This window comes from Oncorhynchus clarkii, chromosome 24, assembly GCF_045791955.1.
Source record: "Oncorhynchus clarkii lewisi isolate Uvic-CL-2024 chromosome 24, UVic_Ocla_1.0, whole genome shotgun sequence".
NCBI lineage: Eukaryota > Metazoa > Chordata > Actinopteri > Salmoniformes > Salmonidae > Oncorhynchus > Oncorhynchus clarkii.
The window spans coordinates 7848018-7874244 of record NC_092170.1 but is presented as its reverse complement, the minus strand read 5'-3'; the positions used below and the strand labels follow the sequence as shown (position 1 = coordinate 7874244).

Here is a 26227-nt window from a genome sequence, read left to right as displayed (position 1 = left end):
GGTAATATGGGGCTGTTAGTCGTGCTGAATTGGTTAATAGGAAGTTGCTGAGTCAGAGGATCTATTTTCACCAGATATTGTGGCATTGATTGTGCTAAAGTGAAAATATGCAAGTGGCCTTAGATTACCTTTTGGCAAGCTATCAAATAAAGTCAACAGTTTGTTTGCCTAATGCGCCACTGTGCACATTGCCCTGGTATAGTTCAGTGCATGGTTGGCAAGAATAATTTTTTTTACTGGTGTTGCTATTTTCTTCAGCTGCAGCATGTGATACGATGGCTCCCCTAATCACATGTATTAGTTTTACGTAAAAGCTCAAGGCGAAGCAATCTCTGTCTGCAATAACAACTATATGAAGCCATTATGGACATATGAAACTAGGAGAGCGAGGCAGTACACTCTAGTTCCTTTTTGGCCCGCCCCATAGGTCTTCACTTTAGTGTTCACAGATCTTAGACTGACTGGATAATTTAGTCTATAGTTTCACCTAGGGATTGTTTGAGCCTTTCCCCTATATTTTCCTTATCCAGTCTTGTAAACACCAAAGAGAAAAGGGTAATGAAGGGGGCAGAAAAGGAAATGTGTTGTAGCTCACCTAACTGTTTCTGGTTCAGCTCTTGGACTCTTTTCTGGGGCTTATTCAGGTGATTGAAACATCCACATGATTGCAGATAGAAATAGAACGTAAAAGACTACGAACATGCTGTTATCATGAGGAACAGTAGGGAGCAGTGTATTCTCAACATGTTTATTTGCAGAGTTCTAGGCGTTTGAACACATCCTTGTCAAAATTGTAACAGTGGGTTGGAGGACTGCCGACACTTTAAACTTGAGCAGACCGAGGCAGGGAAGTAGGCTACAAAGTCACAGTTTGGCGGATGACATTGAAAGCAGAAATACAGAGGAAATGTCTTCGTGGTACAAATCTTGGATACTGCTTACAGGTTTTATACTGTTCTATGTTGCTTTTCTGTTGTTTGGAGCGTTCGTTTTCTCTACCATCGAACGGCCGGTGGAGGACAAACTTAAAAGAGACATACAAGTCCTGAAAGAAGAGTTTCTCAACCAAAGTTGCGTCAATGCAACATCACTTGAAAACTTTTTGGAGAGAGTTTTACAAGCCAATAAGTATGGGATTTCTATCCTTCCAAATTCTTCTGCGAGTTCTAATTGGGACTTGGCTTCCTCTTTGTTCTTCGCCAACACTTTAGTAACGACAGTCGGTAAGTAAATAGCCTATAACGTTAACGTCACTTGTCTTTGTTAGGCCTACATCGTTTTCGTTTGGTTTCGGCTGGTTTGTGTAAGACGAATCCATATAGAATTTCTAAACAATTTAAGTGCTAATATTGCAAGATACTCAAGGAAACAATGATTGGTTACAGATTACAATTACAGTTGTAGCTGGGCATTTTTTTTGTACTCCGTGACCAAAACATGCCACGCATCAAATGGGCCCATGTGATTTTTCAGGTAAATGCCCCAGTATCAGTGCTTTAAAGGCGTTAAAGCAGGGATGGGTAACTAACTGGTGGTCCTCCTTTTGAAAGCCCTCAGATCCATTTCCACTGACTCAGTCCAGGGTCTCAATTTACCGTTGCAATCTAGATTAGTAGACTGACTGATAGTCAGTCAATTAGCCCATGTCAGCTAACATTTTTTTTAGATTCCTAACTTAGTTTAGCGGCCAGCTATCTAATGTTGTTATCATGGTTGAATTACCTAGCGAGGTCCCCCATTGATTTTCTAAGTTATTCTCACTCAGATATCATTTAAAAACTGCAAACATTTAGCTTCATGCAATGACTAAAGGTGTATAATTGCAGGAAATTAACTCTAAAATAAAATAAAAATTTGGTAAGCAGACCCAAGAGCAACTGCAGTTCAGATTTAAGTGCCTTTGAACTGGGTATGGTAGTAGGTGCTAGGCGTACCAGTTTGTGTCAAGAACTGCAATGCTGCTGGGTTTTTCGCACAAAAGTTTCCTGTGTATTAAGAATGGAATGATCCACCATCCAAAAGACATCCAGCCAATTTGACACAACTGTGGGAAGCATTGGAGTCAACATGGGCCAGCATCCCTGTGAAACACTTTTGACACCTTGTAGAGTCCATTCCTGACAGATTGAGGCTGTTCTGAGGGCAAGGGGGGTGGGGTGCAACTCAATGTTAGGAAGGTGTTCCTAATGCTTGATATACTGTGTGGGGGGTGGGGGGGGGGGGGGGGGGGGGGGGGGGGGGTGAAAACAGTAGTGGTCATAGAATGGAACCTTGAGGAACACAAACTTACCATTGATTTGCCAGTGGACAAACCATCCAGAGACAAACTGATGTCATTCCAACAGATAAGATCTAAACCAGGCAAGAACCTGTCCATGTAGACCAATTAGGGTTTCAAATCTTTCCAAAAGAATGTGGTGATCAATGGTATCAAAAGCAGCATAAAGGTCTCGGTGCACAAGGACAGACGCAGAGCCTTCTAATGGTCTGTTGACATTAGAAGGTCATTTACCACCTTCACGAGAGCAGTTTCAGTACTACAATGGTTTCTAATGAATTATGTCTTCAGGAAGGCAGTTAGTTGCCGAGCAACAGATTTTCAAAACATTTTTAGAGGAATGAGAGATTTGATATAGTCATATTTTTTTTATATATATATTCTTTGGGGTTAAAGGTTTGGCTTTTTCAGGAGAGACATTATTGCCACTTTTTTAGTAAGCTTGGTATACATCTGGAGGCTAGGGAGCCGTTTATTATGTTCAACATAGGAGGGCCAAGCACAGGAAGTAGCTCTTTCAGTAGTTTAGTTGGAATAAGGTTTAGAGGCCATGGCTATTTTTGTGAATGTGTCGAAATGGCACAGAATTAAATTGATCTGAGGTCCTGGCTGTTCTGTGCAGACTCAGGACAACTGAGTTTTGGAGAAATACGCAAATACAAAGAGGAGTCTAATTTGTTTTCTAATGATCAGGATGTTTTCCTCTAAGAGGTTCATGAATTCATCACTGCTGAAGTGAAGGCAATCCTCACTTGGGGAAGGGAAGTTAGCTTTTCAACCGTATCAAAAATAGGGTGATTGAGCAGCAGTGAGTGATTTTCGATATTGCACGGTACTTTCCTAGCTAGTTGGAAGACTTCCAATTTAGTGGAGCGCCATTTCCTTTCCAATTTTTAGAAACTTGTATTTTCTGTATACCAGGGAGCTAGTTTCTTGTGACAATTGAGTTTGTTTTTAACGGTGCGACTGCGTCTAGGGGATTATGCAAGGCAAATGTTTAAATTGTCAGGTAGTTGGTTAGCCCTTTAGAGCCCATAGCGGTCGTCAACCGCCTTTAAAAAAAAAAATACTATAGCGGCTGCAAACGGCCTTGTTTTTCTAACAATATCTGCATCGATATCGCAGAATTAACTTCCTAACAACCTGTTGTCTTATTTGCGTGGCTGTTGTCATCCACCAGAAACAGGTTATGCTGTCATTTTGACTTTTAACAGAAAAAAAAATCACTTAATTACTCAAAATGACGGTGCCAATGCGTCCACGACTTTTCGCTGTATAAGAGCCTGTATCTATGTTGGTTGGTGATACGGATTCGGACCCGCGATGTCGAGGTGAAAGAAATGAGACAACAGCAGATATGTTTGATGTTGGATGCTGAGAAATTTGGGGTATAGCTCTCAGATGAGCAAATCCTGTCATGTGCTCGCCTGTACCAACCAAGTGATCATCATCGGAGGAGCTGGAATGATTACTCTCTGTCTCATAGTTGCAGTGTTTAGCTGTATATAGTCAGCTAACTATCTGGTTATTTTGTCTTGTTTTTACTGATGTATTTCATATGGCCCAAGCTGCTTGTTATAGGTAGCTAGCTAGTCTGTCAGGCAAGAAACGTTGTTTGGCTGTAGATTTGGCCTTCGCTTGTGAAGCGTCAACCTCAGCTGTCACTTTTACTAGCTAGCCATACATACAGCTAACTAGCCACCGAAATGGACTGTTGGTCGGGAGCTTCATGTAATGGGTTTCTATGGCCGAGCAGCCGCACGCAAGCCAAAGATCATGATGCGCAATATCAAGCCTCGGCTGGAGTGGTGTAAAGCTCGCCGCCATTGGACTCTGGAGCAGTGGAAATGCATTCTCTGGAGTGATGAATAACTCTTCACAATCTGGCAGTCTGACGGACAAATCGGAGTTTGGCGTATGCCAGGAGAACTAATAAGGACACAATGGTATATGGGTAAAAAAAAAGACTTTGAATATCCTTTTGAGCATGGTGCAGTTATGAATTACACTTTGGATGGTGTATCAATACGCCGGAGAGGAAGGAAACCGCTCAGGGATTTCACCATGAGGCCAATGGTGATTTTAAAACAGAGTTTAATGACTGTAATAGGAGAACTGAGGATGGGTCAACAACATTGTAGTTACTCTACAATACTAACCTAATTAAGAGTGAAAGAAGGACTCCTTTACAGAATTAAAATATTGTAAAACATGCATCCTGTTTGCAATAAGGCACTAAAGTAATAGTGCAAAGAATGTGGCAAAGTAATGAACTTTTTGCCCTGAATACGAAGCGTTATGTTTGGGGCAAATCCAACACAACACATCACTTATACCACTCTTCATACATTCAAACATGGTGGTGGCTGCATCATGCTATGGGTATGCTTGTCATCTGCAAGAACGAGGGATTATTATTTTTTTTAAATAGAAAGAACCGGAATAGCTAAGCACAGGCAAAATCTTTCAGCAGGACAATAATCTAAAACACAACAAGTCAAAATATAGACTGGATTTGCTTACCAAGACAACATTGAATGTTCCTGAGTGGCCTAGTTACAGTGGATTGTTTTGACTTTCATTTTGTTCAATGATAACCGACTTGTTCCCATAACTTTAATTTTTCTAAATGGCGAGTACACTAACCTCTCTGGCAACAGCATGTTATCTGCTATTGTACTGTGTTTGCTTGTATGGGATCCTAATTTCTTAGCTCTATAAACTTGCGCTCTGTCTCACACTTTTTCTCTCATACTTTCTCTCCACCCTCCCCAGGATATGGGCACACTACACCCCTGTCGGACACAGGCAAAGCCTTCTCCATCTTCTATGCCCTGCTGGGAGTGCCCTTCACCATGCTGGTGCTCACCGCCTGTGTCCAGAGGCTCATGCACCTGGTGACCTACGGACCCATCAGCATGTGCCGCCAGAAGATCGGCCTGGAACCTCTCGCCGCCACTGCCGTCCACTTCGCCATCCTGCTGCTGGTGGTGGTGCTGGGCTTCTTTGTGGTACCCGCCGTGGTGTTCAGCTACATCGAGGACACCTGGTCCTTCCTGGACTCCATATACTTCTGCTTCATCACGCTGTGTACCATCGGCCTGGGCGACTACGTGCCCGGCGAGAATCCCGGACAGAATTTCAGGTCGCTGTATAAGATCTCTGTGATGGGTGAGTCATGAACTAGTCTGTGTTACTAGTCTGAGTGCATTTGATAACTGGGCAAGGCACCCTGACATGGCTCATGACATAGCTCAGACTAATATCATATACATTTCGTGATAGTCATTACACACTCAACTTAAATATTGGTGTTCATGATTTCGAGTTAGAATTGTTTTTCCCCTTTTTGAATAGAAAACAAGGAAATAACTGTGAACAGTGACTGAACGAATGGGTGGAGTTTGCATCAATGTTTTAAACAGAGGGATGTGCATAGTAATAAGTGGACTTGACAATTTTGAGCGTGTGCAGACACTTGAGTGAAGTGGGAGACGCTCGGCCCCAACACCACCTCACATTAGAGAAGCCAGAATGTGACATCTTGTCCAGAACTGAGATGGCTAGGCCCTCTGGTGGAAAATGGTGTTGTGTCTCTGTGAAACCGCAGGAACTTTCACACCTCGGATGTGAGAACTGGCGCTTCCTGAGTGCTCCTCCTCCTCTCAAGTAGTGCACTCCGGTCAAAAGGATCTATAACGTCCAAGGAAGCAATTTTAAGAACTAGTAAATGCTGTTTTGTTTTAGTTTTTAAATGTGCTTATGTAAGATATATTTGAAATACTCATAATTTGAAGATGAGAGGACAGGACATCTCTGCCCTTCATTGTGCTCAATGTCCTGAGCCAACATTTGTGGGCCAAATGTCAGGAGATATTAGTCAGAATGCTGACTGCATGAGTCTCCTGATTTAACATAGTTCAGCCGATGAAAGAAAAATGCTGCATTCCTTATCCCTGTATTGACCCTAGACATGTAATTCTGATATTGAAAATACGCAGTACGGTTTATCGTTTGAGTACATTTGTACTGTACATTTGTAGAAGTCTGAGGACGCCCCCTTGTGGTTTTCAGGAGGAAACTAAAGTGTCGCTCCACTGCCCCCTCCATGTATCCCACAATGTCTGTGATTTGGTTGGTATACTGGATGGGGGAATTTGAATTGGGCTTCTTGTTTTGGGAAGAGAGCAATGTGTGGTGAAATTGCTCTCATCTTAAGGGCATGTTGCAGTAGGGAGTCAAGGATACCACACCATCTACCCAACTTGTACTTGGAAGGATTTCATATTGTCTCATGACATTTGTCAGAGTTATGCTCTTAGTTCTGGTATAATTGAATTACTGGAATTACCTTTTTTTTTTTATTCTCTCTCAAAATAACCTCACTGTTTTAGAGCCAAGTGGTGTTTGTTGTACTCTGGCATTGTCTCAACCTTGTTTTAGGGCCCTGTGTTTTGGTTGATCATGTCACATGACCTGGATTTGAACTTTGTTCATCACACTACCCTTTTCTTCTTCTTTTTATGTCATATGGTCCAGCACCATTCTCAGACAATTGCTAAAATTGTGGGTGTAGTTCTCATTAAAGTTTCAACTACTGGGAAAATAGGTTGTTTTGCTCATGTCGTAATATACTTTTCCTGTCTCAAAATACCTCACATGGCATGACAGAATTTAAGTCACAAGGGAGGTGTAAGTCTACTCTGCTTACTGAGCTGCAGTGAGCTGAGCTGTTGAAACAAATGAACCATGATATGGCATATAAGCATAACTGTATCGTGAGGAAGCCCGTTGTAGAAGTCTGAAGACGGCCCCCTTTGTGGTTTTCTTCTTGTCCAGCAGGAATACAGCTCAAGCACACCAGTGTGGTGAATTTGCGCTTTGTGAGACAAGTGACTGTGTCCATGTATAATGCTTCTTCCCATAGCGTATACTTGCTGATGTTGAATTAATGTTGTGGTCTCTGTCCTCTGCAGTGTACCTGTTTGTCGGGCTGATGATGATGTACCTGGTCCTGCGTGCCTTCCACCGGATGGCCGACCTGCATGGCCTGACTTCTTTCTTCCAGCTCCCCCACTGTGATGAGGATATAGAGGAGGACAAGGAGCCCATCATCGAGGCCGGCCACGAGGACCAGCATGAGGCGGAGGACTCGGCCAAGCCCCTGGATCCGGCCTCCCAGATCTCCTATAACACCATCAACCGATAAGGACTCACTCCACTCTGGCCCGTTCTCCTTTACATCAGTCAGGTCAAACAGTTTAAACTACAGTCACTGTTTTACAGCAACACAGGGATGAGTTTAAAACCTGACACTATATAGGCACCAAAGACTATCTTTACCACTGTGAGGCAACTCATGGGTCAGGTCAGACCTTCCTGCTATGACAGCGCAACTAAACCAAAGAGAAACAAAAACTCTACAGATGCACCAGTGCACCCAGTTGACACTTGGCGAGGGTTGTTCGTCAAGGAGGGAAAAGGTTGTTAATCCATAACCTACAGAGAACACTTCTGGTTGGGACTGATTCTGATTATGTATCACTTTTTTTTTTGTTTCAGACCAAAAAATATTTAAGTATCATATACTGATATTTTCATGTACCCTTTTGTGGTTTTTAGGTCAGGGTTGATCAGGGAAGGTCATACAGAAATATCTGATATTTCAAAACTAAACAAACTCCTTATAGTGCCCATCTTTTGAAGGAGTTTGTTGCCGCTCCCTAGTAACTATGTGAAAAAGCCATTGCTTGAGACTTTGTCTTGAGTCATATGATGGATAACATTCCTAGGAATAGCGTGGGCTTTTCCCGGCTTTGTTTTTGCCTGTGGTGTGACATGGTCATGTGTTTTAAAAAATAAAAAGAAGAAAAAAAGACAAGGATATCATCTGAAGGATAACAAATTTAGGGAACAAAAGGATTGAAAATAAAAACCAAGTATATGTGTTCTGATGTGCAGTTGTCATTTGTTCAACGTTAGGAAGTGCCATTGTGAAAGCTATGTGACAGATTGTTCAGGATTAGCATGTAGGAAGTTTGTCAATGTACGTAGTGGCAAATGACAATGTAATATCTGCCAATAATGTAATGGCTGCTAATGTAATAACTTTTGCATTTGTTATAAATGCTGATAATGTAATAAATTGCTAAATGTTTGTGCATAATGTAATAATTATTACATTGTGTTGATTATTACAAAATTAAGTGGGTCACCTTTTTAAATGAATGTAATAATTTTAAACAATGTAATAACACAATGTAATAACTAAATTTACTCTTGTCTCATGTATATCAAGTGTCATGCTTCAGTAATAGTGGACAACACACCACATTCCTGAATCCTTATTTGATATTACTAAGGGAACGTAATTGTCCAGTTCATTAAACCAGTGAACTAATGTTGGCGAGCCCAAACTCATGTTTCCCAGCAGACATAAAGGGGGAGATCGTGGCATTTTCATTACAGTTTGGGACTGTTATCTGTAATATCTCCACATGACCTGAACATACAGGGCATTCGGGAAAGTATTCAGACCCCTTCCCCTTTCCTCATAAATCTACACACAATACCCCACAATGACAAAGCGAAAACAGGTTTAGAAATTTGTGCAAATGTATTCAAATAAAAAAACAAAAATACCCTATTTCACTCAGGTGCATCCTGTTTCCATTGATCACCCTTTCTACAACTTGATTGGAGTCCACCTGTGGTGAATTCAATTGATTGGACATGATTTGGAAAGGCGCACACACCTGTCTATATAAGGTCCCACAGTTGACAGTGCATGTCAAAGCAAAAACCAAGCCATGAGATCGAAGGAATTGTCCGTAGAGCTTGGAGACGGGCTTGTGTCGAGGCACAGATCTGGGGAAGGGTACCAAAAAATGTCTGCAGCATTGAAGGTCCCCAAGAACACAGTGGCCTCCATCATTCTAAAATGGAAGAAGTTTGAAACCACCAAGACTCTTCCTAGAGCTGGCCGCCCGGCAAAACTGAGCAATTGGGTGAGAAGGGCCTGGGTCACTAGCAACTCCTGTGGCGGGCCGGGCGCAGTGCATGCTGACACGGTCGCCAGCCACACATACGTGCGGCTGGCTTCCGGGTTAAGTGGGCATTGTGTCAAGAAGCAGTGCGGCTTGGTTGGGTCGTGTTTGGGATGATGCACGCCTCTCCCGAGTCCGTACGAGAGTTGCAGCGATGAGACAAGACAGAGAGTTTGGGTGTTTGGATACCACGAAATTGGAGAGAAAAATCTGCAAAAAATATAAAACAAGTGATTGGTTTAAGTTATTACACTATTGATGAAAAACATTTAGGTTGATGAAAACCTACATCCAGTGTCACAAACTCTGCTGGGCACAAAAAGTGTATTTCTCTCAAATTTTGTCAACAAATGACCCTGGATTTATAAGCACGGAAATCGACTCTGCAGCACGAGCATGCTTTTGCGGCACAGTCAATAGCGCGCCGGACCTCGGGCTAGAAGGTCGAGGGTTCGAGACCTGCTCCCTGTTGTTTCATTACAATATATTTAACTAGGCAAGTCAGTTAAGAACAAATTCTTGTTTACAATGAAGGCTTACCAAGAGGCAAAACGGCCTGCTGCGGGTACGGGGGCAGGAATAAAAAATAAAAATGTAGGTCAAAACACACATCATGACAAGAGAGACACCACAACACTAGATAAAAAGAGACCTAAGGCCACAACAGCATGGCAGAAACATGACAACACAGCATGGTAGCAACACATCATGACAACAACACGGTAGCAGCACAACATGATACAACACAAACATAATAAGAACATTGTTGGGCACAGACAACAGCAAAAAGGTAGAGACAATATTACATCACAGGAAGCAGCAACGGCCATACATGTTAGTGAGCATGTCTCCTTTGCCAAAATAATCCATCAACCTGACAGGTGTGGCATAACAAGAGGCTGATTAAACAGCATGATCATCACACAGGTGCACCTTGTGATGGGGACAATAAAAGGACACTAAAATGTGACGTTTGGGTAACTGTACTTTACTATTTATATGTTTGACTACTTTTACTTCACTACATTCCTAAAGAAAACACTGTACTTTTTACTCCATACATTTTCCCTGACAACCAAAAGTACTCTTGAATGCTTAGCAGGACAGGAAAATGGTAAAACACATGGTCATCCGTACTGCCTCTGGCCTGGTGGACTCACTAAACACAAATGCATATTTTGTAAATAATGTTCGTACATTTTAAAAACAAGAAAATGGTGCGGTCTGCTTTTCTTAATATAAGGAATTTCAAATGATTTATACTTTTACTTTTGATACTTAAGTATATTTATAACCAAATACTTTTAGACTTTTACTCAAGTAATATTTTACTGTCTGACTTTCATTTTCACTCTATTAAGGTATCTATACTTTTACTCAAGTATGGCTATTGGGAACTTTTTCCACCACTGGGTATCTGACCAACATATGCATATCTGTATTCTCAGTCATGTGGAATCCATAGATTAGGGCCTAATGAATTGATTTTAATTGACTGATTTCCTTATATGAGCTGTAATTTAAGTAAAATCTTTGAAATTGTTGCATGTTGCGTTTATTTTTGTTCAGTATACATTTTCCGTCACACAAGACCACGTGCTAACACAGCCCAATCACTGGCCGGCAGGCTATGAGGAAGCTTGCACCCTCATAACCATAGACATATTTAAGGACATTTTCACCCAAAACCAGTCTTTCCTTTAATTTACAGTGTTAAATAACAAACATGTGAGAAAAAAAAGTGATTTTTTTTCTTCATTTTGGCATTTGGTAGCAACATGGAAAATCGTTGTGGAAATCTGTTGCAGCTCAAGTCGACGACAAAGTTTACAATGCAATGCTTGCTCTATGGGCTGGCTACACACAATAATACCAAAGACAATATCACCATGTAAAGTATCTATTTAGCTGTCAAATCGCTTAAACAAACTACACTATCAATTTAGGAGTCTAGTCTCACCATGTTCAAACTGCAGATCGATGAGCCTCACAGAGTGGAGTCTGACATTCGCAAGGGCAGATATACTTTTGAGTAGATGAGAAACGTTGTCCATACTAAGGCAATGGGCCACGAGGTGCATGCTGGGCTATTATTATGGGACAAGAAGCGCTCTCCTTCAAGGGGTGAATGGGAATCAATTGGGCGCTAGCTCAAAAAGTCAACATTAGCATGAATTTCGTCAACAAGATGTACAACATTACAAATATTTTCCATGATATAAGCTATTTAACTTGCTATATGTGATACTGTATAGCTTTGGAATCGTGACATTAAGTACCGTCGAGGAAAATAGCCGTTTCTTTACTCATACCCTGACACAGAGAAGAGATTGTGAGACGATTATTTTAGCAACCGTGTGACGCTGCATAACGACGTGAACGAGATTGGTAGACAGTCTGCTGGGTGGGGCGTTAAACGTTCCTCAATTCATTACCCAATGAGATTCCATCTCCTTTCTCTGGGCCCATTCACCAACATGGCACGCTTGAAATTCAAATTCTTTCGGCTTTATGAGCTACCAGGAGTTTTCCACATGAATACTTAGATGTCGTCAGCGCTATCGATTGGTTTCAATGTCTGCAATCAAAGCATAATGTAATAACGATTACATTACGCGCAAAAAAGCTATCACGTTATGCGTTCAGTATATTTATTGTCCATTTTTTACATGATAAATACAAAAGTTATTACATTAGCAGCGATTACATTATTGGCAGTTAGTTAATACATTATCAGTTGCTACAAACTTATTACACTTTTCACATGCACTTTAACAATTCAACAGCACATGATCCAGCTACACTTGCATTGTTCTGACACTTATGTCCACTAGGGAACACGGTACATTGAGTATTTTTCTCTGGCTGCTTGCTCGTGTTCTGCAGCAGGATCCCCACCGAAGAGGTGTGATTCTACTGTCGCAGTTTAGACAAGTGAAACTGTTTGAAAAGATTGGCACAAACCCATTTAATTTCAGAATTTATGCTACGTCAATGGGCATAAATTAGACAGTGCACTTACATGTCTTTTATTGTAAAATGTAAGCATCATTTCCTTTTTCAGGGCATTAAGCCAAAATACATTATATAAACAAGAATATAAAACAAACTGCAATTGTGGAACAAAAAGATTACATATTTAGCTGAACATTTAAATATGAAGTTTCTATAAATAACTCATCCTTTGAACCATTTATGACACTGGTTAGACATTTTCTATAAAAATGCAGCACAATAGACGTTAATGAAATCCTTATTGATGAAACTGCCAAGTTCGTTTGGGATATTACAACAACCAAGTTACTGCAACAAAAAAAACAAAATTTTCTCCCTTAGACATCATTGCACACACACAACAGAACCATATTGAGGAATTCCTCTATATTACCTCCAGCTGTTATAACCGGATATTGAACTACTGGTAAGCACCATGACATTTCACAGCCAGTAACTCAGGTTAAGGTAATATTTGTATTTGCTAATGGCTGAAGCTAACTGTAAGTTAGTGTGTAGCCTAATTATGCATACTGGTTAGGCAAAGTAGACTACTACTAAAGAACATACTGACAAATACAATGCAGTATTATTGTATTATAGGGCGGCAGGGTAGCCTAGTGGTTAGGGCTGTCGTTCTGCCCCTGAACAGGCAGTTATCCCACTGTTCCTAGGCCGTCATTGAAAATAAGAATTTGTTCTTAACTGACTTGCCTAGTTAAATAAAGGTATATGTACTTTTGTGATATTGAAGGATGTGAGAATGTGTTCAACATTAACCCACAACTTACCAATGAAAGGGATTTCTTCACAGAAGACATTTCCCCTCAGGTTAAAGTTTTTTTCACATTTAAAAACTGTCCTCTATCTTCCCTTTAATAGATGCCTGAGGCATGTAATGGTATTCCAAAATTCCAACTGTTTGAGTCAATCCTACACACAAATTAATTCATTGGACATCAATCTGAACTGCTTTGCTATTAGCAACATCTTACAATATAATCTATTGATATAGCTAGGTATAAGGGATATTACATTTAACATTTAAAACACCACTAATTGAAAAAGTAGGCTAGTCTCTCATTCAGCCTTTCCTTCTTTTGTATAAAAACATCACATTTCAGTCATTAAACCATGTGATCAACTGGACAGAGTAAACACTACATTTAAACGTCTTGTTCTCTTAATAATGTAATAATTTCCTCAAAGCTCTGGTGATCAAGACTCTACCAGTATTTCCATGATGTGCTCCAGCTCATTCAGGTCCCTGAAGCTCTGGTTGAGGGAGAAGGGAGAGGGCGAAGTGGATGGAACGGAGGATAGAGAGGGTAAATACTTAAGCAGCTCGTCACTGGCTGCAGCAGAGAGTGCTCGGACCCCCATCTCCCTGTCAAACACAGACGTGTCAATGTCATGGAAAAGTTCATCCAGTTTCACATCCTGCAGGTAGCTGGAATGCATGACCTCCTCCACACTACCAAAAGCCACCCCCTCTGAGGTTCTAGAACCCCCAGGGCGCCACTCAGAACTCCAGTGCCATGTGGGGGCCTGTCTGGACTTCAGGTCTCCAGGTAGGTTCTCAATGGACATGAAAGGTGTCCTCTGAGGTGCCTGAGGCCCTGGCCCTCCATCAACGGCTAAGTCTAGTTCTTTCAGGATGGAGGAGACTGCAGCTGACAGGGAGAAGTCACTCTCTGAGGACATCCAGACCTCCTCCATGTCCTCGACACTGTTTACAACACCCATACCAGACTCCCGTTGGGTGCAGGGGTTAGATGGGACCATGGGTGGCACAGGTCCTGTCAGTTTAACTAACCCAGATGGAGGCTTGTTTTCTATGTGTATCTGCCGCAGGGTGTTGGCTATCAACACCGAGCGGCGCAAACTAGGCTCCACCAGTGCCTTCCCGCGGTGGTACTTGTCGAGGGAGATGCCCAGCACTGACTGCCGCTGGCTCTCCCAAGTGGCGCTACGCATGCACCCCACGACATCATCATGGAGTTTGCGCTTCTGTCCCTTGGATATCATCATCATCCTCCTCGACCAAACGTTGTTACTGTTAGCTAGAGGGAGAACACAAACCTTGGTAAGAATCTTTAAAGATCACATCACGTTACATGGTGAGCTGACTGCAGTTGTGGGATAATAATTATCTAGTAATATAGCTATGTCCCGGTGATAATTGGCTAGTAAATAAATGCCTAGACAGCTAACGTTAGTACAGTAGCTAACGTTGGTTAGCTAGGTAGCTAGCTAGCAATAGCTTTCTCTCCACTTCCTAACGTTACTTTGTCGAAATTTGACAAAACAACATACCTGCAACTGTTCTTCTGGCTCCAGGTATCTTTTCAATATACAAATGTAAAGAAAGCTGTTCGCTCCAAATATATTTGTTTGCCTAGCACGCCAACGCGGTACAAAATCCACCGGCAAACTAAAACGTAAACTTGTTCCCGCCCGAGATTTAAGTTTCACCAGAGAGGAAAAGGCGAAGCGAGAGGTTTGAGTCTCGCCAAAATCAAGTGAAGGAGAGAAGTGAACAATTCTTCCTTAGTTCTTAATTTTCTCGAAATCTAAAAGCACACCCTAGATTCGAGCCAATATCTTAAGTAGTTGAACATATTATTACTCAAACCTCGTGACAAACTGAAACGTTTTCATTTTCGTCAAAATAACTTTTGCCTGTGATTTGTCGCGAGACGACCGTTAGACCCGATAACGTGTTTCTACGCATGAGTTTAGCTAGCCACCGTCGTCATGCCTTCATCTACAATGGTGCGTTCGTAAATTGCCTCCAGTGTTGCAGAGTGTACCCAGGTCGTAAATCTGAGTAGATAGACAGAATTAATTTACGAACGCACCCCAAGTGTGATCAGCGATTTCTATTGGAGGAGAGGTTTTAGCTTATCTTCATAGTGTAGTATTTTCCCTGGGTGCTGGAAATAGTGACAAGCGGCGAGTTACATGAGTGCATTACATCACTAGGGTAGCCTACATAAGAATAAAAAATACATATTTAAGGCAAATTACTAATGCATGTGAATCGGATAGCGTTTCTCAAATAATACTAAATTAAAATATAAGTAAATATAGGTTTAAAAAAAACTTTATTTGGGTTTACAGTAGGCTGGCCTATTTTGACAAAGCCAGCTATGGACTGTCACGAGCTACATTGCTCAACAAGTTACTGAATGCTTTGCATGCCCATGATACTGTGATTAGGCTTCGCAAGTAATTGCATGCCTACCTGTTTGTCTCTATATTCAAGCAGAAAGCTTCTAAAATGTTTGTCTCAATCGCCAAATTAGAAATTCAAACTCGTCAGAATTGCAGTAGATAATGGAAATGTCGTCTATGGTGTTGACAGTGGTGGGATAGTCCCAGCAGTCTCTAAGCTTTTGTTTGAAGTGTTCACAAAGGGGTTTGTGTATGTGACACTTCTAGATATCGGAAATAGTGACTCTGTATGTGAGTGTACTACTGCATCTGCCAAGAAGACTTTTGAGACCTTCATGGCACAGGTCAGGTGCTAGTTCACCAAAAACCACAGTTATTGGTTCAAGCTCCATTTCAGCTGTTCACCCTCAATGGCAACATAGTGCCAGCAAATACCTCTGATAAACATTGTCGACATGTTTTTCTAGAGAGAGTGACACAAAGACTGGCAACCCTTTATTTCAAAAGCAAGCTATAAAATGATGACATATTATATGATTCTTAGGAATATATACATTTGTAGTCTACATTTGTTGGCACAGCACACGATCAGGCTACAAGTAGGCATAGGCTATCAATAACACATAGGCCTAATTGCTGACTCACTTGGTACTCATACTGTACATTCAACATTAAATTGCTGTTCGGAGAAAATATATATTTGAACCATATAGTCTGCACAAAGTCTGAGGCCCACAACAACTACAAAGATGATTAACATATGACGTTTTTCCTACATTATAATATCCATTGTCAAGATAATGAAAATAATTACAAAACATTAGCAAAAGCCAAAGCTGCCATTTCTTTCAAGCAAGAAAGATTGGCCTGTAGAAATAAGATCTAAGTTGCGGTGTCTGATAGGCCAGCTGTGGTAACTGCTTCATGGAAACAGGGAAGGAGGAGGGCTCTGTCTTGTTAGGATTAACTGTACTCCCCGCAAACCCCAACGGTCTTCCTGTCCCAGTCAGAGATGGACAAGCACTTGATGAAGAAGTGTCCCAGGTCATATTTGGAAATGACGCGCCCTTTCAGCATGTTCTCTGTCACTGTGTACTTCTCAGTCAAAGGGAACTTATCTGTTGGGAATAGCAGTGCATTTATATTTACCAGTTTAATATAAGGCACCTAATATTTTTAGATATTCAGAAAATGTTTATCTCAATATGTTTATAATGTTTAATATCAGCTGAATAAAAAGCATTAGCTGGAGCACCCCCAGAGAACATTATTTAATATACAGGTGCTGACCAACGGTGAATAACTGTAAACTATTTTATTTTAAATAAAAAATTGGAGTGTGTGACTCTCTTTATTTATTTTAATATCAGTTGAATAACACTAATCCATCCAGTACATACCCACTGGGCACACACTTTGAATCAACGTTTTTCCCACATAATTTCAATAAAATTACATTGAACCAATGTGGAATAGACGTTGAATTTACATCTTTGCCCAGTGGGTTAGAGTGTGAGGAAGGATGATAGGCCTATCATGTCATTACTGGAATCACTTACAGTATGCGTCTATGGTAGTACAATATTACATTTCTCATGATTCAGGAAATGAGGAAGGGCGATGACTAACCGTCGATGTGAGGGGGCATGACAGCCACAAAATCCAGCCCTGACTCCTTCAGCACCATGTACATCCTATCATGGTCCTCCGTTACCGGCAGGAGCCTGGGTGGCACTTTAGACCGGTCCCATAGGAGGAAGGCTGTGAAGCAGAGAGGGGGACGATATAAGGATATGGTTTCTTTATGGTGGTTTATTGGAAGTTGGAAAGATTCTGTAACCCTGACTGTCCAAGATGTACCCGACATGCAGCCAACTACTTTGCGGATCCCCCCAGCCTTCATGGCGTCTAGGATGTTTCTGGTTCCTTCTGACATCATTGTTGTGGGACCTGTGGATTACAACTTAAACATGAACATACCGACCAATATCCTGGCCTAAGCAACCCCTAGTGCAGTTAGTTACTGCAACTCACCCTGAATATTATTACAAAACATATTTTACCTCAGAGCAGAAAACATGTTTTAATGAGTCTCCTGAACACTTCCATTTTGTTTTTCACTTGATTTCAGCTTGTATAAAGGGAAAGGGGGATACCTAGTCAGTTGTACAACTGAATGCCTTCAACTGAAATGTGTCTTCCGCATTTAACCCAACCCCTATAACATATCTGTTATAACTTGGTTTTATTTACACAACTGCACATATGTTTTCACTAACTTAACATTCCTATAACTTATTAATGAAAGATTGCCTAAACTTACTGAGGTCAGTCCTGGTGCCTAGAACGATGATAACAGCATCCTGACCCTGTATAGTCTTTTTCACATCTTCCTTATTGAGGACATCTCCTACCACCACCCTGCAGGCTTTGTGTTCTGCAGGCAGCCTGGCAGGGTCCCTCACCAGCACTGTCACATTGTAACCTGTGGACAATGATGAACAAAGAAGCATTGTGAATTTATTGAGTCATCTTATCATTTATCAATGATCCATTGGTATTTCAGTCTGATTATAATATGAAGATGAGTGGAATATGTAATTGGTTCATTTTTGACGAATCGATCTCAATTCTAGAGCACGGCCATGGATCGAATTGATGAGGCCATCCCAGTGTTATGGATAAGCACGATAAGCAAGACAGTGGACTTTATCACGTATCTGCCACGCACTCCAATGCACTCATAGCAATCACGAGTCAGCAGAACACTATAACGACTTGCATGACTCGACACTTTTGTCTCGTGATCTCAGAGCAAGGAAACGAAAACGCTTGGGAATCAAATAAGCCAAATTATATCTGCATATTTTAGCACGTTAGCCACATGTGATTGAGTGTGCATTTTATAAATAGCATTGACAACTGGGTTACATTTTTAGGCTATTAATTTGAAACTATGTAATTAATAGCATAGATCAGATTGGAATATAATATAAAATAACAGCACAATATATAATACCTGTTTTTTCCCAGAGGAAGGCTGTGGCAAATAGCCCAGATGACCATTGATACTTCTAATTACACTAGCATAGCATATGTTAATGACAGATGTCTACTGTCCTATAGCATTGCATAGAAAACGTTCAGCATAGTTTAGAAACATGGCAAAACACTCCGATCACCTTTGGACCAGTCTACACAACAAATGCTATATGAGGGATTGTGTAAATAACACATTAACCTATCATCTCCTACAACCATTTGTAAATCATGTCATTTCGAAACGTTGCCTACCCGCTGCAACAGCCAGTGGTAAGGTCACCAGTCCGGTCATTCCCGTGGCCCCAAATATTGCAACATTCTTGATCGATTCTGACATAATAACAGATTGAGAAAATATCACTGGTCACAGAAGAATGTTACAATTTCTTGCTTCGTTGATCGTGTGCAACAATATCCGAAAACACACATGCAGAATGAACCTCTTTGACACTTTGGGAAACGCCCCTTTTAGATAATCAAAAAAGGCTCACTTCCGCAATAGATCCCCCCAGCCCCATCAATTAAAGGAAAATGCACACAGTCACAACAGGGCTGCATTGTGCAGAAGTCCTGTTTTTTGTGTGAATTTCAAAACTTTATTGTCAGTTGATCTATCCAGATCAACCATAGCGCACGGTTGATTTTCATGGCAAGATATATTCCTTTTATAGAATTTTAAGTCACGTATATAAATATGTCAAGAGTGTCAAAATATGTCAAGAGTGTCACGCCCTGATCTGTTTCACCTGTCCCTGTGATTGTCTCCACCCCCTACAGGTGTCGCCCCCCACTTTTCCTTGATAGATGCATTCCATAAAATTGTCCCTGTATGAAAGGCTCTTCATTATGGGACATTCATGTAATTTATAGATGAGGAGAGAACAATTACTGAAGGTTGAAGTAGATTCATTTTTATGTCACTTCAGGTACAAATCATTTATTTAGTTATCCATAGATGTATCCATAGGTGTTTAAAAAAATAGATATATTGTTTTTTAATTCAGATTTTCCTGGGGTGCTGTAGCAACCTTAGCCCTCCTACTAACCTGCAGCTATGTAGTTAACTGTTAATTATCTGTTTACAGACCAGAAATACAATGAGTTTATGTGAATGCACTTTTAATAATATGCCTACTTGCCAATAATTCCACCTCCCAAGTGGCGAAGTGGTCTAAGGTACTGCATCTTGTGCAAAGAGGAGTCACTACAGTCCCTGGTTCGAGTCCAGGCTGTATCACATCCGGCTGTGATTGGGCGCACATAATTGCCCAAAAGCATTGTAAATAATAATTTGTTCTTAACTGACTTGCCTAGTTACATAAAAATAAACTAATAATAAAACAATTACACAACAAAAAAATCCCGGTATGACATAAACTACCTTCCAATAGTCGCAAACTATATGTTCTCAAATGAAATATGTCCACGGGGAATGGAATGGGGGCATCTAACACATTCAAACAATTTCATAGAGATAGGAAAATAATTATAATGCATCTCTATTTCTAAAGAAAATAATCCTAGGTCATCTCTATTTCTATCTATAATCCCTTGGCACCAATTATAACGGGTAAAATCATCCCTCTCGCTGTCTCTGTCTCTTTCTCTCTCTCAATTCAATTTCAATTTCAATTCAAGGACTTTATTGGCATGGGAAACGTGTTAACATTGGCAAAGCAAGTGAAGTAGCTAATACTTCTCTCTCTCTTTCTCTCTTTCGCTGTACGGAGATGAGTTCCTTCGCCGCACTAATGCCGAATTCTCTCTAGCAGTATCACGAGTGGAGGGAGAGGGAGTGCGAGCGCGTAGGCTATCAAGTGGACAGGATATCGGAGCCCACCGGCTTGGATTATTTGATCAAGCATCTTTGCCTGGTTGCAAGACACCTTTCATGGCAGTCTCGTGGTCCCACTAGCCACAGCAGGGAATTTACATTAAATGGCTTTATTAGCCAGATCTTTATACTGATCCCACAGTCCGCTGTATATATATATATATGTATAGGCTACTTGACTACTATGCCAGCGAAGAAACACGGCGTCGCGAGGCTCTGTTCATAATTTGCTCACTGGTTCATTGATACAGGCACCTACCTCATCGACTGATTTCACGTCTATTTCGGTGAAAAACAAACTCATACCTGGAATTGGGGTTAAGGTAAGGTCGTTGTAGTGTATGCTGCATGTCTCTCTCTCTCTCTATATATATATAAAAATAACATTTCCAATATAATTGAGCATGAACAATTCGAGGTGCCTGTTTTCGTGGGAGATGCAGCAACACCGGCCTGCATTGGCTAAGGCTACTGCAGTGATTCTATAGGGCCGTATTTTATGCCGTTTCATTTTATTTGGCTGGATATTAGGCATGTGCTTTTGTTTAGATCGCAGTTTGCCATATATACTAGTTAGGCTACTATTTGTGCATAGGCTTTGAATAGCAAATATGGACCGGTTAGGATAGGCCTTATACAATGTTTAATTATTTAGAATTGGTCCGCGCATGTTCCTGATCATTAAACGCACATAAATGTATTACATTTGCATGACACTTTTAGAACATTAATTGCATCTCACAATGAAGCCATATTCTTGAAAGCAGTAGCCTAAGGGAGCACCAAATAACATGCTTGTACATATAGTAGTCTACAGCCATACGGAGCCCACACTACGTTATTGGACCGCAACTACATTAAAAGTAGTTCAAATGTAAAAGCTATTTGATCCAGCAGCAGATTAGCTATATGACAATTATAGCATAGACGATGTCATCTTAATGTAGCCACTTTCTTGCTTAAAAAAGTGTTAATCCAAAGAAACGCACCATGCACTTGATATGGGATGGTGCAGGGGACTGTGATCATAGCCTACGTTCGGAATGGACCAACGAGACGGCGGTGGTAGGGATGCACGTCGTATGTATCATTTTAAGGTTAAAAACGATTACACAATAGGGAGTTAAGCAGCCCGACAACATTTGTACCTTTCCACGCATATTCCATAACAAAATATCTGTCATTGATATTCTCTTTTGCCCTGCCTTCTTACACATAGGCATGCACAGACAATTGCGTCGACACTGTAGTAGCCCACCTCAACATCACCATGGATAGTCACCACCAGGCACTATTATTGATAGCCTAATCATGCATCTTTGAAATTAGAAATATTTATCTAATGTGCAGAGCGTTTGTGTGGATCATTCCTAAATTCTGTTCACTGAACTATATATATTTTTTTGTCGACCGTAGGGCTGGGCGTAGCCTGTTCTACGGATGTCAGTGTTGTCACAGTTGGTCACACACAGCTGTTTAAATTGTGACTTGACTAGAGCGATCAGTTGCAGTGGCGTACTGTGACGTCACGCTACTACGGGCTGTCCGTTGTACGGATCTGTCACGGGACGCAAAAATGTCAAATTCAGAAACTTCAGCAACATTTGTGTGCAAAGGCAAAAGGGATGTCAATAACTAATTTATTCTGAATGCAAATGAGAATTTATGGTTTAATATTAGCATATTTTGACATCCAGTCTTATAGGCCAATGTTGACTTTGAAAATAATAATAAGTTAATTAAAACTTATTCGGGATAGGGGGCAGCATTTTCACTTTTGGATAAATAGCGTGCCCAAATTCAACTTCCTGCTACTCATCCCCAGAATATAAGATATGCATATTATTAGTGGATTTGGATAGAAAACACTCTGAAGTTTCTAAAACTGTTTGAATCATGTCTGTGAGTATAACAGAACTTATGTATCAGGCAAAACCCCGAGGACAAACCATTCAGTTTTTTTTTTTGAGGTCACTGTCTATTCAATGCGATTTCATTGGGAAACCAGATTTCTAAGAGACTTGTTTGCAGTTCCTACCGCTCCCACTGGATGTCACCAGTCTTTAGAAATTGGTTGAGGTTATTCCTTTGTGTAATGAAGAAGTACGGACATCTTGAACAAGTGTCAGGTCATGTGTACTGTTTGATAGTTGCGCAAGACCAGAAAGCAGAAAGTGTGTTGTCTTCCTGTATTGAACACAGATTATCCAGTCTTCAATTTGATCGATTATTTACGTTTAAAAATACCTATAGTTGTATTACAAAAGTAGTTTGAAATGTTTTGGCAAAGTTTACAGGTAACTTTTGAGATATTTTGTAGTGACGTTGGTTAAGTTGTAACCAGTGTTTTTATGGATCAAACGTGCCAAATAAATGGACATTTTGGATATATATGGACAGAATTAATTGAACAAAAGGACCATTTGTGATGTTTATGGGACACATTGGAGTGCCAAAAAAAGAAGCTTGTCAAAGGTAAGGCATGATTTATATCTTATTTCTGCGTTTTGTGTCGTGCCTGCAGAGTTGAAATATGCTTCTCTCTCATTGTTTACTGTTGTGCTATCATCAAATAATGGCATCTTATGCTTTCGCCAAAAAGCTTTTTTGAAATCTGACATATTGGCTGGATTCACAACGAGTGTAGCTTTAATTTGGTATCTTACATGTGTGATTTAATAAAAGTTAGATTTTTATAGTATTTTATTTGAATTTGGCGCTCTGCATTTTCCCTGGCTATTGGCGTCCCGCCTATCCCAGAGAGGTTTTAACAAGGCCTACTGTTCTAGTAGGCCTATGCTAGCCATCCAAACTGACACTACTGGAAGGCTACATTTCCCTGTGGTGAGACAGTGATACACGCCATTGATATAGCCAATTGGCCTACTTCTGGAAATGTGATGCAGTATAACATCTGATAGGCTAAAGTGAAGTTGTTTCAGATAAAGGGCTTACGGAACTGGTGTTTTGTTTTTTGTGTGTTCTGGGTCTTCTGTCCCTTGAACACAGTAGATAACCTATTGTCTTTACATTTAAACACAATAAAAGGCCTGGCTCTCTACTGATACTACAGAAGTGTGCCTTCAGAAAATGACCTATAGCCAATACTCCCAGTGTTCTCCATTGTGCGACAATTGACCGCAATATCGTGTGGAAAGTAAAGGTCAAAGTAATAAAAATGTCCTCTGATACACAAAGCTGTGTAAAAGATTGATGACAAGCAGAATGAAAAAGCAGGGGGAACCAGTAAGACCAGTCCCCAGCCTGAGGGGGACAGAATTAAAGGTCCTCAATTCTGTGGTGTGTAATGTGGTGTGGCATCTGTCTATCCTCATGTAACAGTATAACTTTAGTCCTTCCCCTCGCCGGGCTCCTCTGCACACATCAACAATAGTCACCCACGAAGCATCGTTACCCATCGCTCCACAAAAGCCGTAGCCCTTGCAGAGCAAGGGGAACCACTACTTCAAGGTCTCAAAGCGAGTGATGTCACTGATTGAAACACTATTAGCGCGCACCACCGTTAACTAGCTAGCCATTTCACATCCGTTACACTCACCCCCCTTTTGACCTCCTCCTTTTCCGCAGCAACCAGTGATCCGGGTCACGGCACCAATGTAACAGTATAACTTTAGTCCGTCCCCTCGCCCCTACCCGGGCTCGAACCAGGGACCCTCTGCACACATCAACAACAGTCACCCACGAAGCATCATTACCCATCGCTCCACAAAAGCCGCGCACCACCGCTAACTAGCTAGCCATTTCACATCGGTTACACTCACAGGAACTTCTCCCTCTCTTCTCCTCTTCTATCATCTCCTTTCCATAGTGGCTTAGTTTCTTTAGCTCACTTACTCCTCACACAGTGAAGAGAGCTTGGGGTCAGGGTGTCACTCGCGTATCTATTCCTGGAGCTGAAATTATTGACAACAAAACCGACCTGCTTCACTTTGATGATTGTCAAGATGTGTTTATTTGATCGTGTACTGGAGGGGGATATTCAGGAAGAGAAATATGTTCACAATATTTAGCAACACTACTATGATACATTTAGGTTTTAAAATGTTCTGTACCTTTTACAGTATCAATGTTTGCAAAGAGGACACAAATGTAATCAAGACCAATGACATATTTTTGCAAGGTGGGGCTACTCGGGATAGAATAAACCCAATCAGATTTAATGCAGCAGAAAGAGATCCCTAAAATAATTCTGCATTTACATACATCTTAAATAAAGGGCAGTTTGTGACATTTCTACAATGGTTTTCACAGCTCCTCAAATGACCTTTGCTTCTCTCTGACAGGAAGTAGGAAGTGAGAAGGTCACAGACAGCGCACTACTGGAGCACCTGGCTTGTTGCCTGGGAATTCTCTGGTGAGGAGATTGAGGTGTTGGGTGTTGTGAATTACTGTACCAGAGACCTCCTTTCCAGAAGCATGTTTGGGGCAGTGGGAAAAGGGGATGGGTGGGAGGATACAGCTTGAGTCTTACGCCATGCCGGCTGGCTGGAGATTTATAATTGTAGCCGGGTGACATGGTGTAGCCAAAGAGCAATAATAATGTTGAGTGCTTTGGAGGAGAATGCTGAACAAGAGCCAGAAACAAACTGGCGAAAACAAAGATGGCCGATCTGAATTGTGTATATGTCACTATAGAATATTACAGTATCTACAATTGATTTTAGCTACAAAGGGATGAGGCGGTCTGTAAAGAACAGAAGCAGCAGAACACAACGACACAGAAAATGATCAGGGCCAGACTAACCCACTAAGAGAATCCTGAATGTATGTTCAGACTTTTGTGGTCTGAATTGTGGCCACAGCATGGCTTCTCCTGCCCTGTACCATGCCCAAGTTGTAGCAAGAAACATGAAGGACTCAGTGTTTACTAAAGTTCAGTGGTTATAGCATGGTGATTGTGTTGTCAAAGGTGCAGTCGACTGTCTCTGACCTTTTCCCAGCACCAGAGGGATCAAATGGCTTAGGCATGTTGCCTTGTCGTGTCTCTTGTGGAGGTGTCATGGACATGTATGGAACACTGTGTCGTCCCTTGTTTGCCAGAATCTGTTATTGCTTCATTTTAGTCTGATCACCATTGGATTCTCTGTTGAGGGCTAGCCTGATCACCACGCTAGCTGTTACCCAGCTAGATGTAGGCTATGTAGGCTGCTGTTGTTGATGGTGGAAACAGTCATGCACCCCGGATAGATGAGATTCGTCAGTGAATTGTCCCGATAGCTGCAGAAGCATATGTGGGCTGGGTTATTGCTGGAGAGCAACAGTGTTTTTGTTTCCATGCGGAGCGTCTTGGATATGTGAGAGGGGCCTCTGGTACGCTGAGACACTGACAGGTGTGTTTGTTTACTAGGAAGAACCACATCACGTCAGTTAGTGGGATCCTTAAGCTAAAATACTGTCTTATTAGAGGGACCCCAGGTGGTGGGTCTAGAAAAGGCCTGCCGGAGCGACCTAGGTCTGTCGACAGCACAGGCCAATACGTTTGACATATATGACAGTGTGACAGTTTGGATGGAGCCTTAATGCATTGGCGACCATTGTGGCTGTATGGTGGCCTTCTGTCAGTGTTTACATCCTTCACTATACAGTACATGACCATGGAATTATAATGTGCGTGCGGTCCCTTGAAAAGGAAGTGGGTAGTGTGTTAATTTTTGTGACATGTGGGGTCTTTCTGTATAAAGGTGATGTTGTTCAGTAAGTACAGTGCATTGCGAAAGTATTCGGCCCCCTTGAACTTTGCGACCTCAGGCTTCAAACATAAAGATATAAAACTGTATTTTTTTGTGAAGAATCAACAACAAGTGGGACACAATCATGAAGTGGAACGACATTTAT

General features: G+C 41.3%; 4 protein-coding genes across 4 annotated transcripts in view; 2 read left to right on the top strand and 2 right to left on the bottom strand.

Moving 5' to 3' along the window:
* Window positions 1-445: 445 nt before the first annotated feature.
* LOC139382965 (potassium channel subfamily K member 6-like) lies at window positions 446-8929 on the top strand. The gene is made up of 3 exons (XM_071127244.1): window positions 446-1223; window positions 5054-5449; window positions 7255-8929. The coding sequence occupies exons 1-3, from the start codon at window positions 908-910 to the stop codon at window positions 7485-7487; spliced, it is 945 nt and encodes a 314-aa protein (XP_070983345.1). The 5' UTR covers window positions 446-907; the 3' UTR covers window positions 7488-8929.
* Window positions 8930-11958: 3029 nt separating this feature from the next.
* Window positions 11959-15004, bottom strand: LOC139382964 (SERTA domain-containing protein 3-like). Its single transcript, XM_071127243.1, has 2 exons — window positions 14635-15004; window positions 11959-14381 (listed from the first exon to the last, which is right to left on the bottom strand). The coding sequence occupies exon 2, from the start codon at window positions 14350-14352 to the stop codon at window positions 13537-13539; it is 816 nt and encodes a 271-aa protein (XP_070983344.1). The 5' UTR covers window positions 14353-14381; window positions 14635-15004; the 3' UTR covers window positions 11959-13536.
* A 973-nt stretch (window positions 15005-15977) lies between these two features.
* On the bottom strand, window positions 15978-19014 carry LOC139382399 (flavin reductase (NADPH)-like). The gene is made up of 5 exons (XM_071126411.1): window positions 18790-19014; window positions 17819-17980; window positions 17356-17445; window positions 17125-17256; window positions 15978-16613 (listed from the first exon to the last, which is right to left on the bottom strand). Exons 1-5 carry the CDS (start codon window positions 18872-18874, stop codon window positions 16459-16461), a joined length of 624 nt encoding a protein of 207 aa, XP_070982512.1. The 5' UTR covers window positions 18875-19014; the 3' UTR covers window positions 15978-16458.
* Window positions 19015-20628: 1614 nt separating this feature from the next.
* Window positions 20629-26227, top strand: part of LOC139382470 (spectrin beta chain, non-erythrocytic 4-like) — a 68161-nt gene continuing 62562 nt past the window's right edge. Inside the window, exon 1 of the mRNA XM_071126537.1 lies at window positions 20629-20694. The gene's annotated coding sequence lies outside the window, so the exon portion shown is untranslated. The remainder of the gene's footprint in view (window positions 20695-26227) is intronic.

Coding starts and splice junctions, on each gene's coding strand:
- LOC139382965 (XM_071127244.1), top strand. CDS start 908: ATGTCTTCGTGGTACAAATCTTGGATACTGCTTACAGGTTTTATACTG. Junction 1,224..5,053: donor CACTTTAGTAACGACAGTCG/GTAAGTAAATAG, acceptor CACCCTCCCCAG/GATATGGGCACACTACACCC. Junction 5,450..7,254: donor GTATAAGATCTCTGTGATGG/GTGAGTCATGAA, acceptor TGTCCTCTGCAG/TGTACCTGTTTGTCGGGCTG.
- LOC139382399 (XM_071126411.1), bottom strand. CDS start 18,874: ATGTCAGAATCGATCAAGAATGTTGCAATATTTGGGGCCACGGGAATG. Junction 17,981..18,789: donor ACCACTGGCTGTTGCAGCGG/GTAGGCAACGTT, acceptor CATTGTCCACAG/GTTACAATGTGACAGTGCTG. Junction 17,446..17,818: donor AGGCACCAGGACTGACCTCA/GTAAGTTTAGGC, acceptor TGTAATCCACAG/GTCCCACAACAATGATGTCA.
- LOC139382964 (XM_071127243.1), bottom strand. CDS start 14,352: ATGATGATGATATCCAAGGGACAGAAGCGCAAACTCCATGATGATGTC.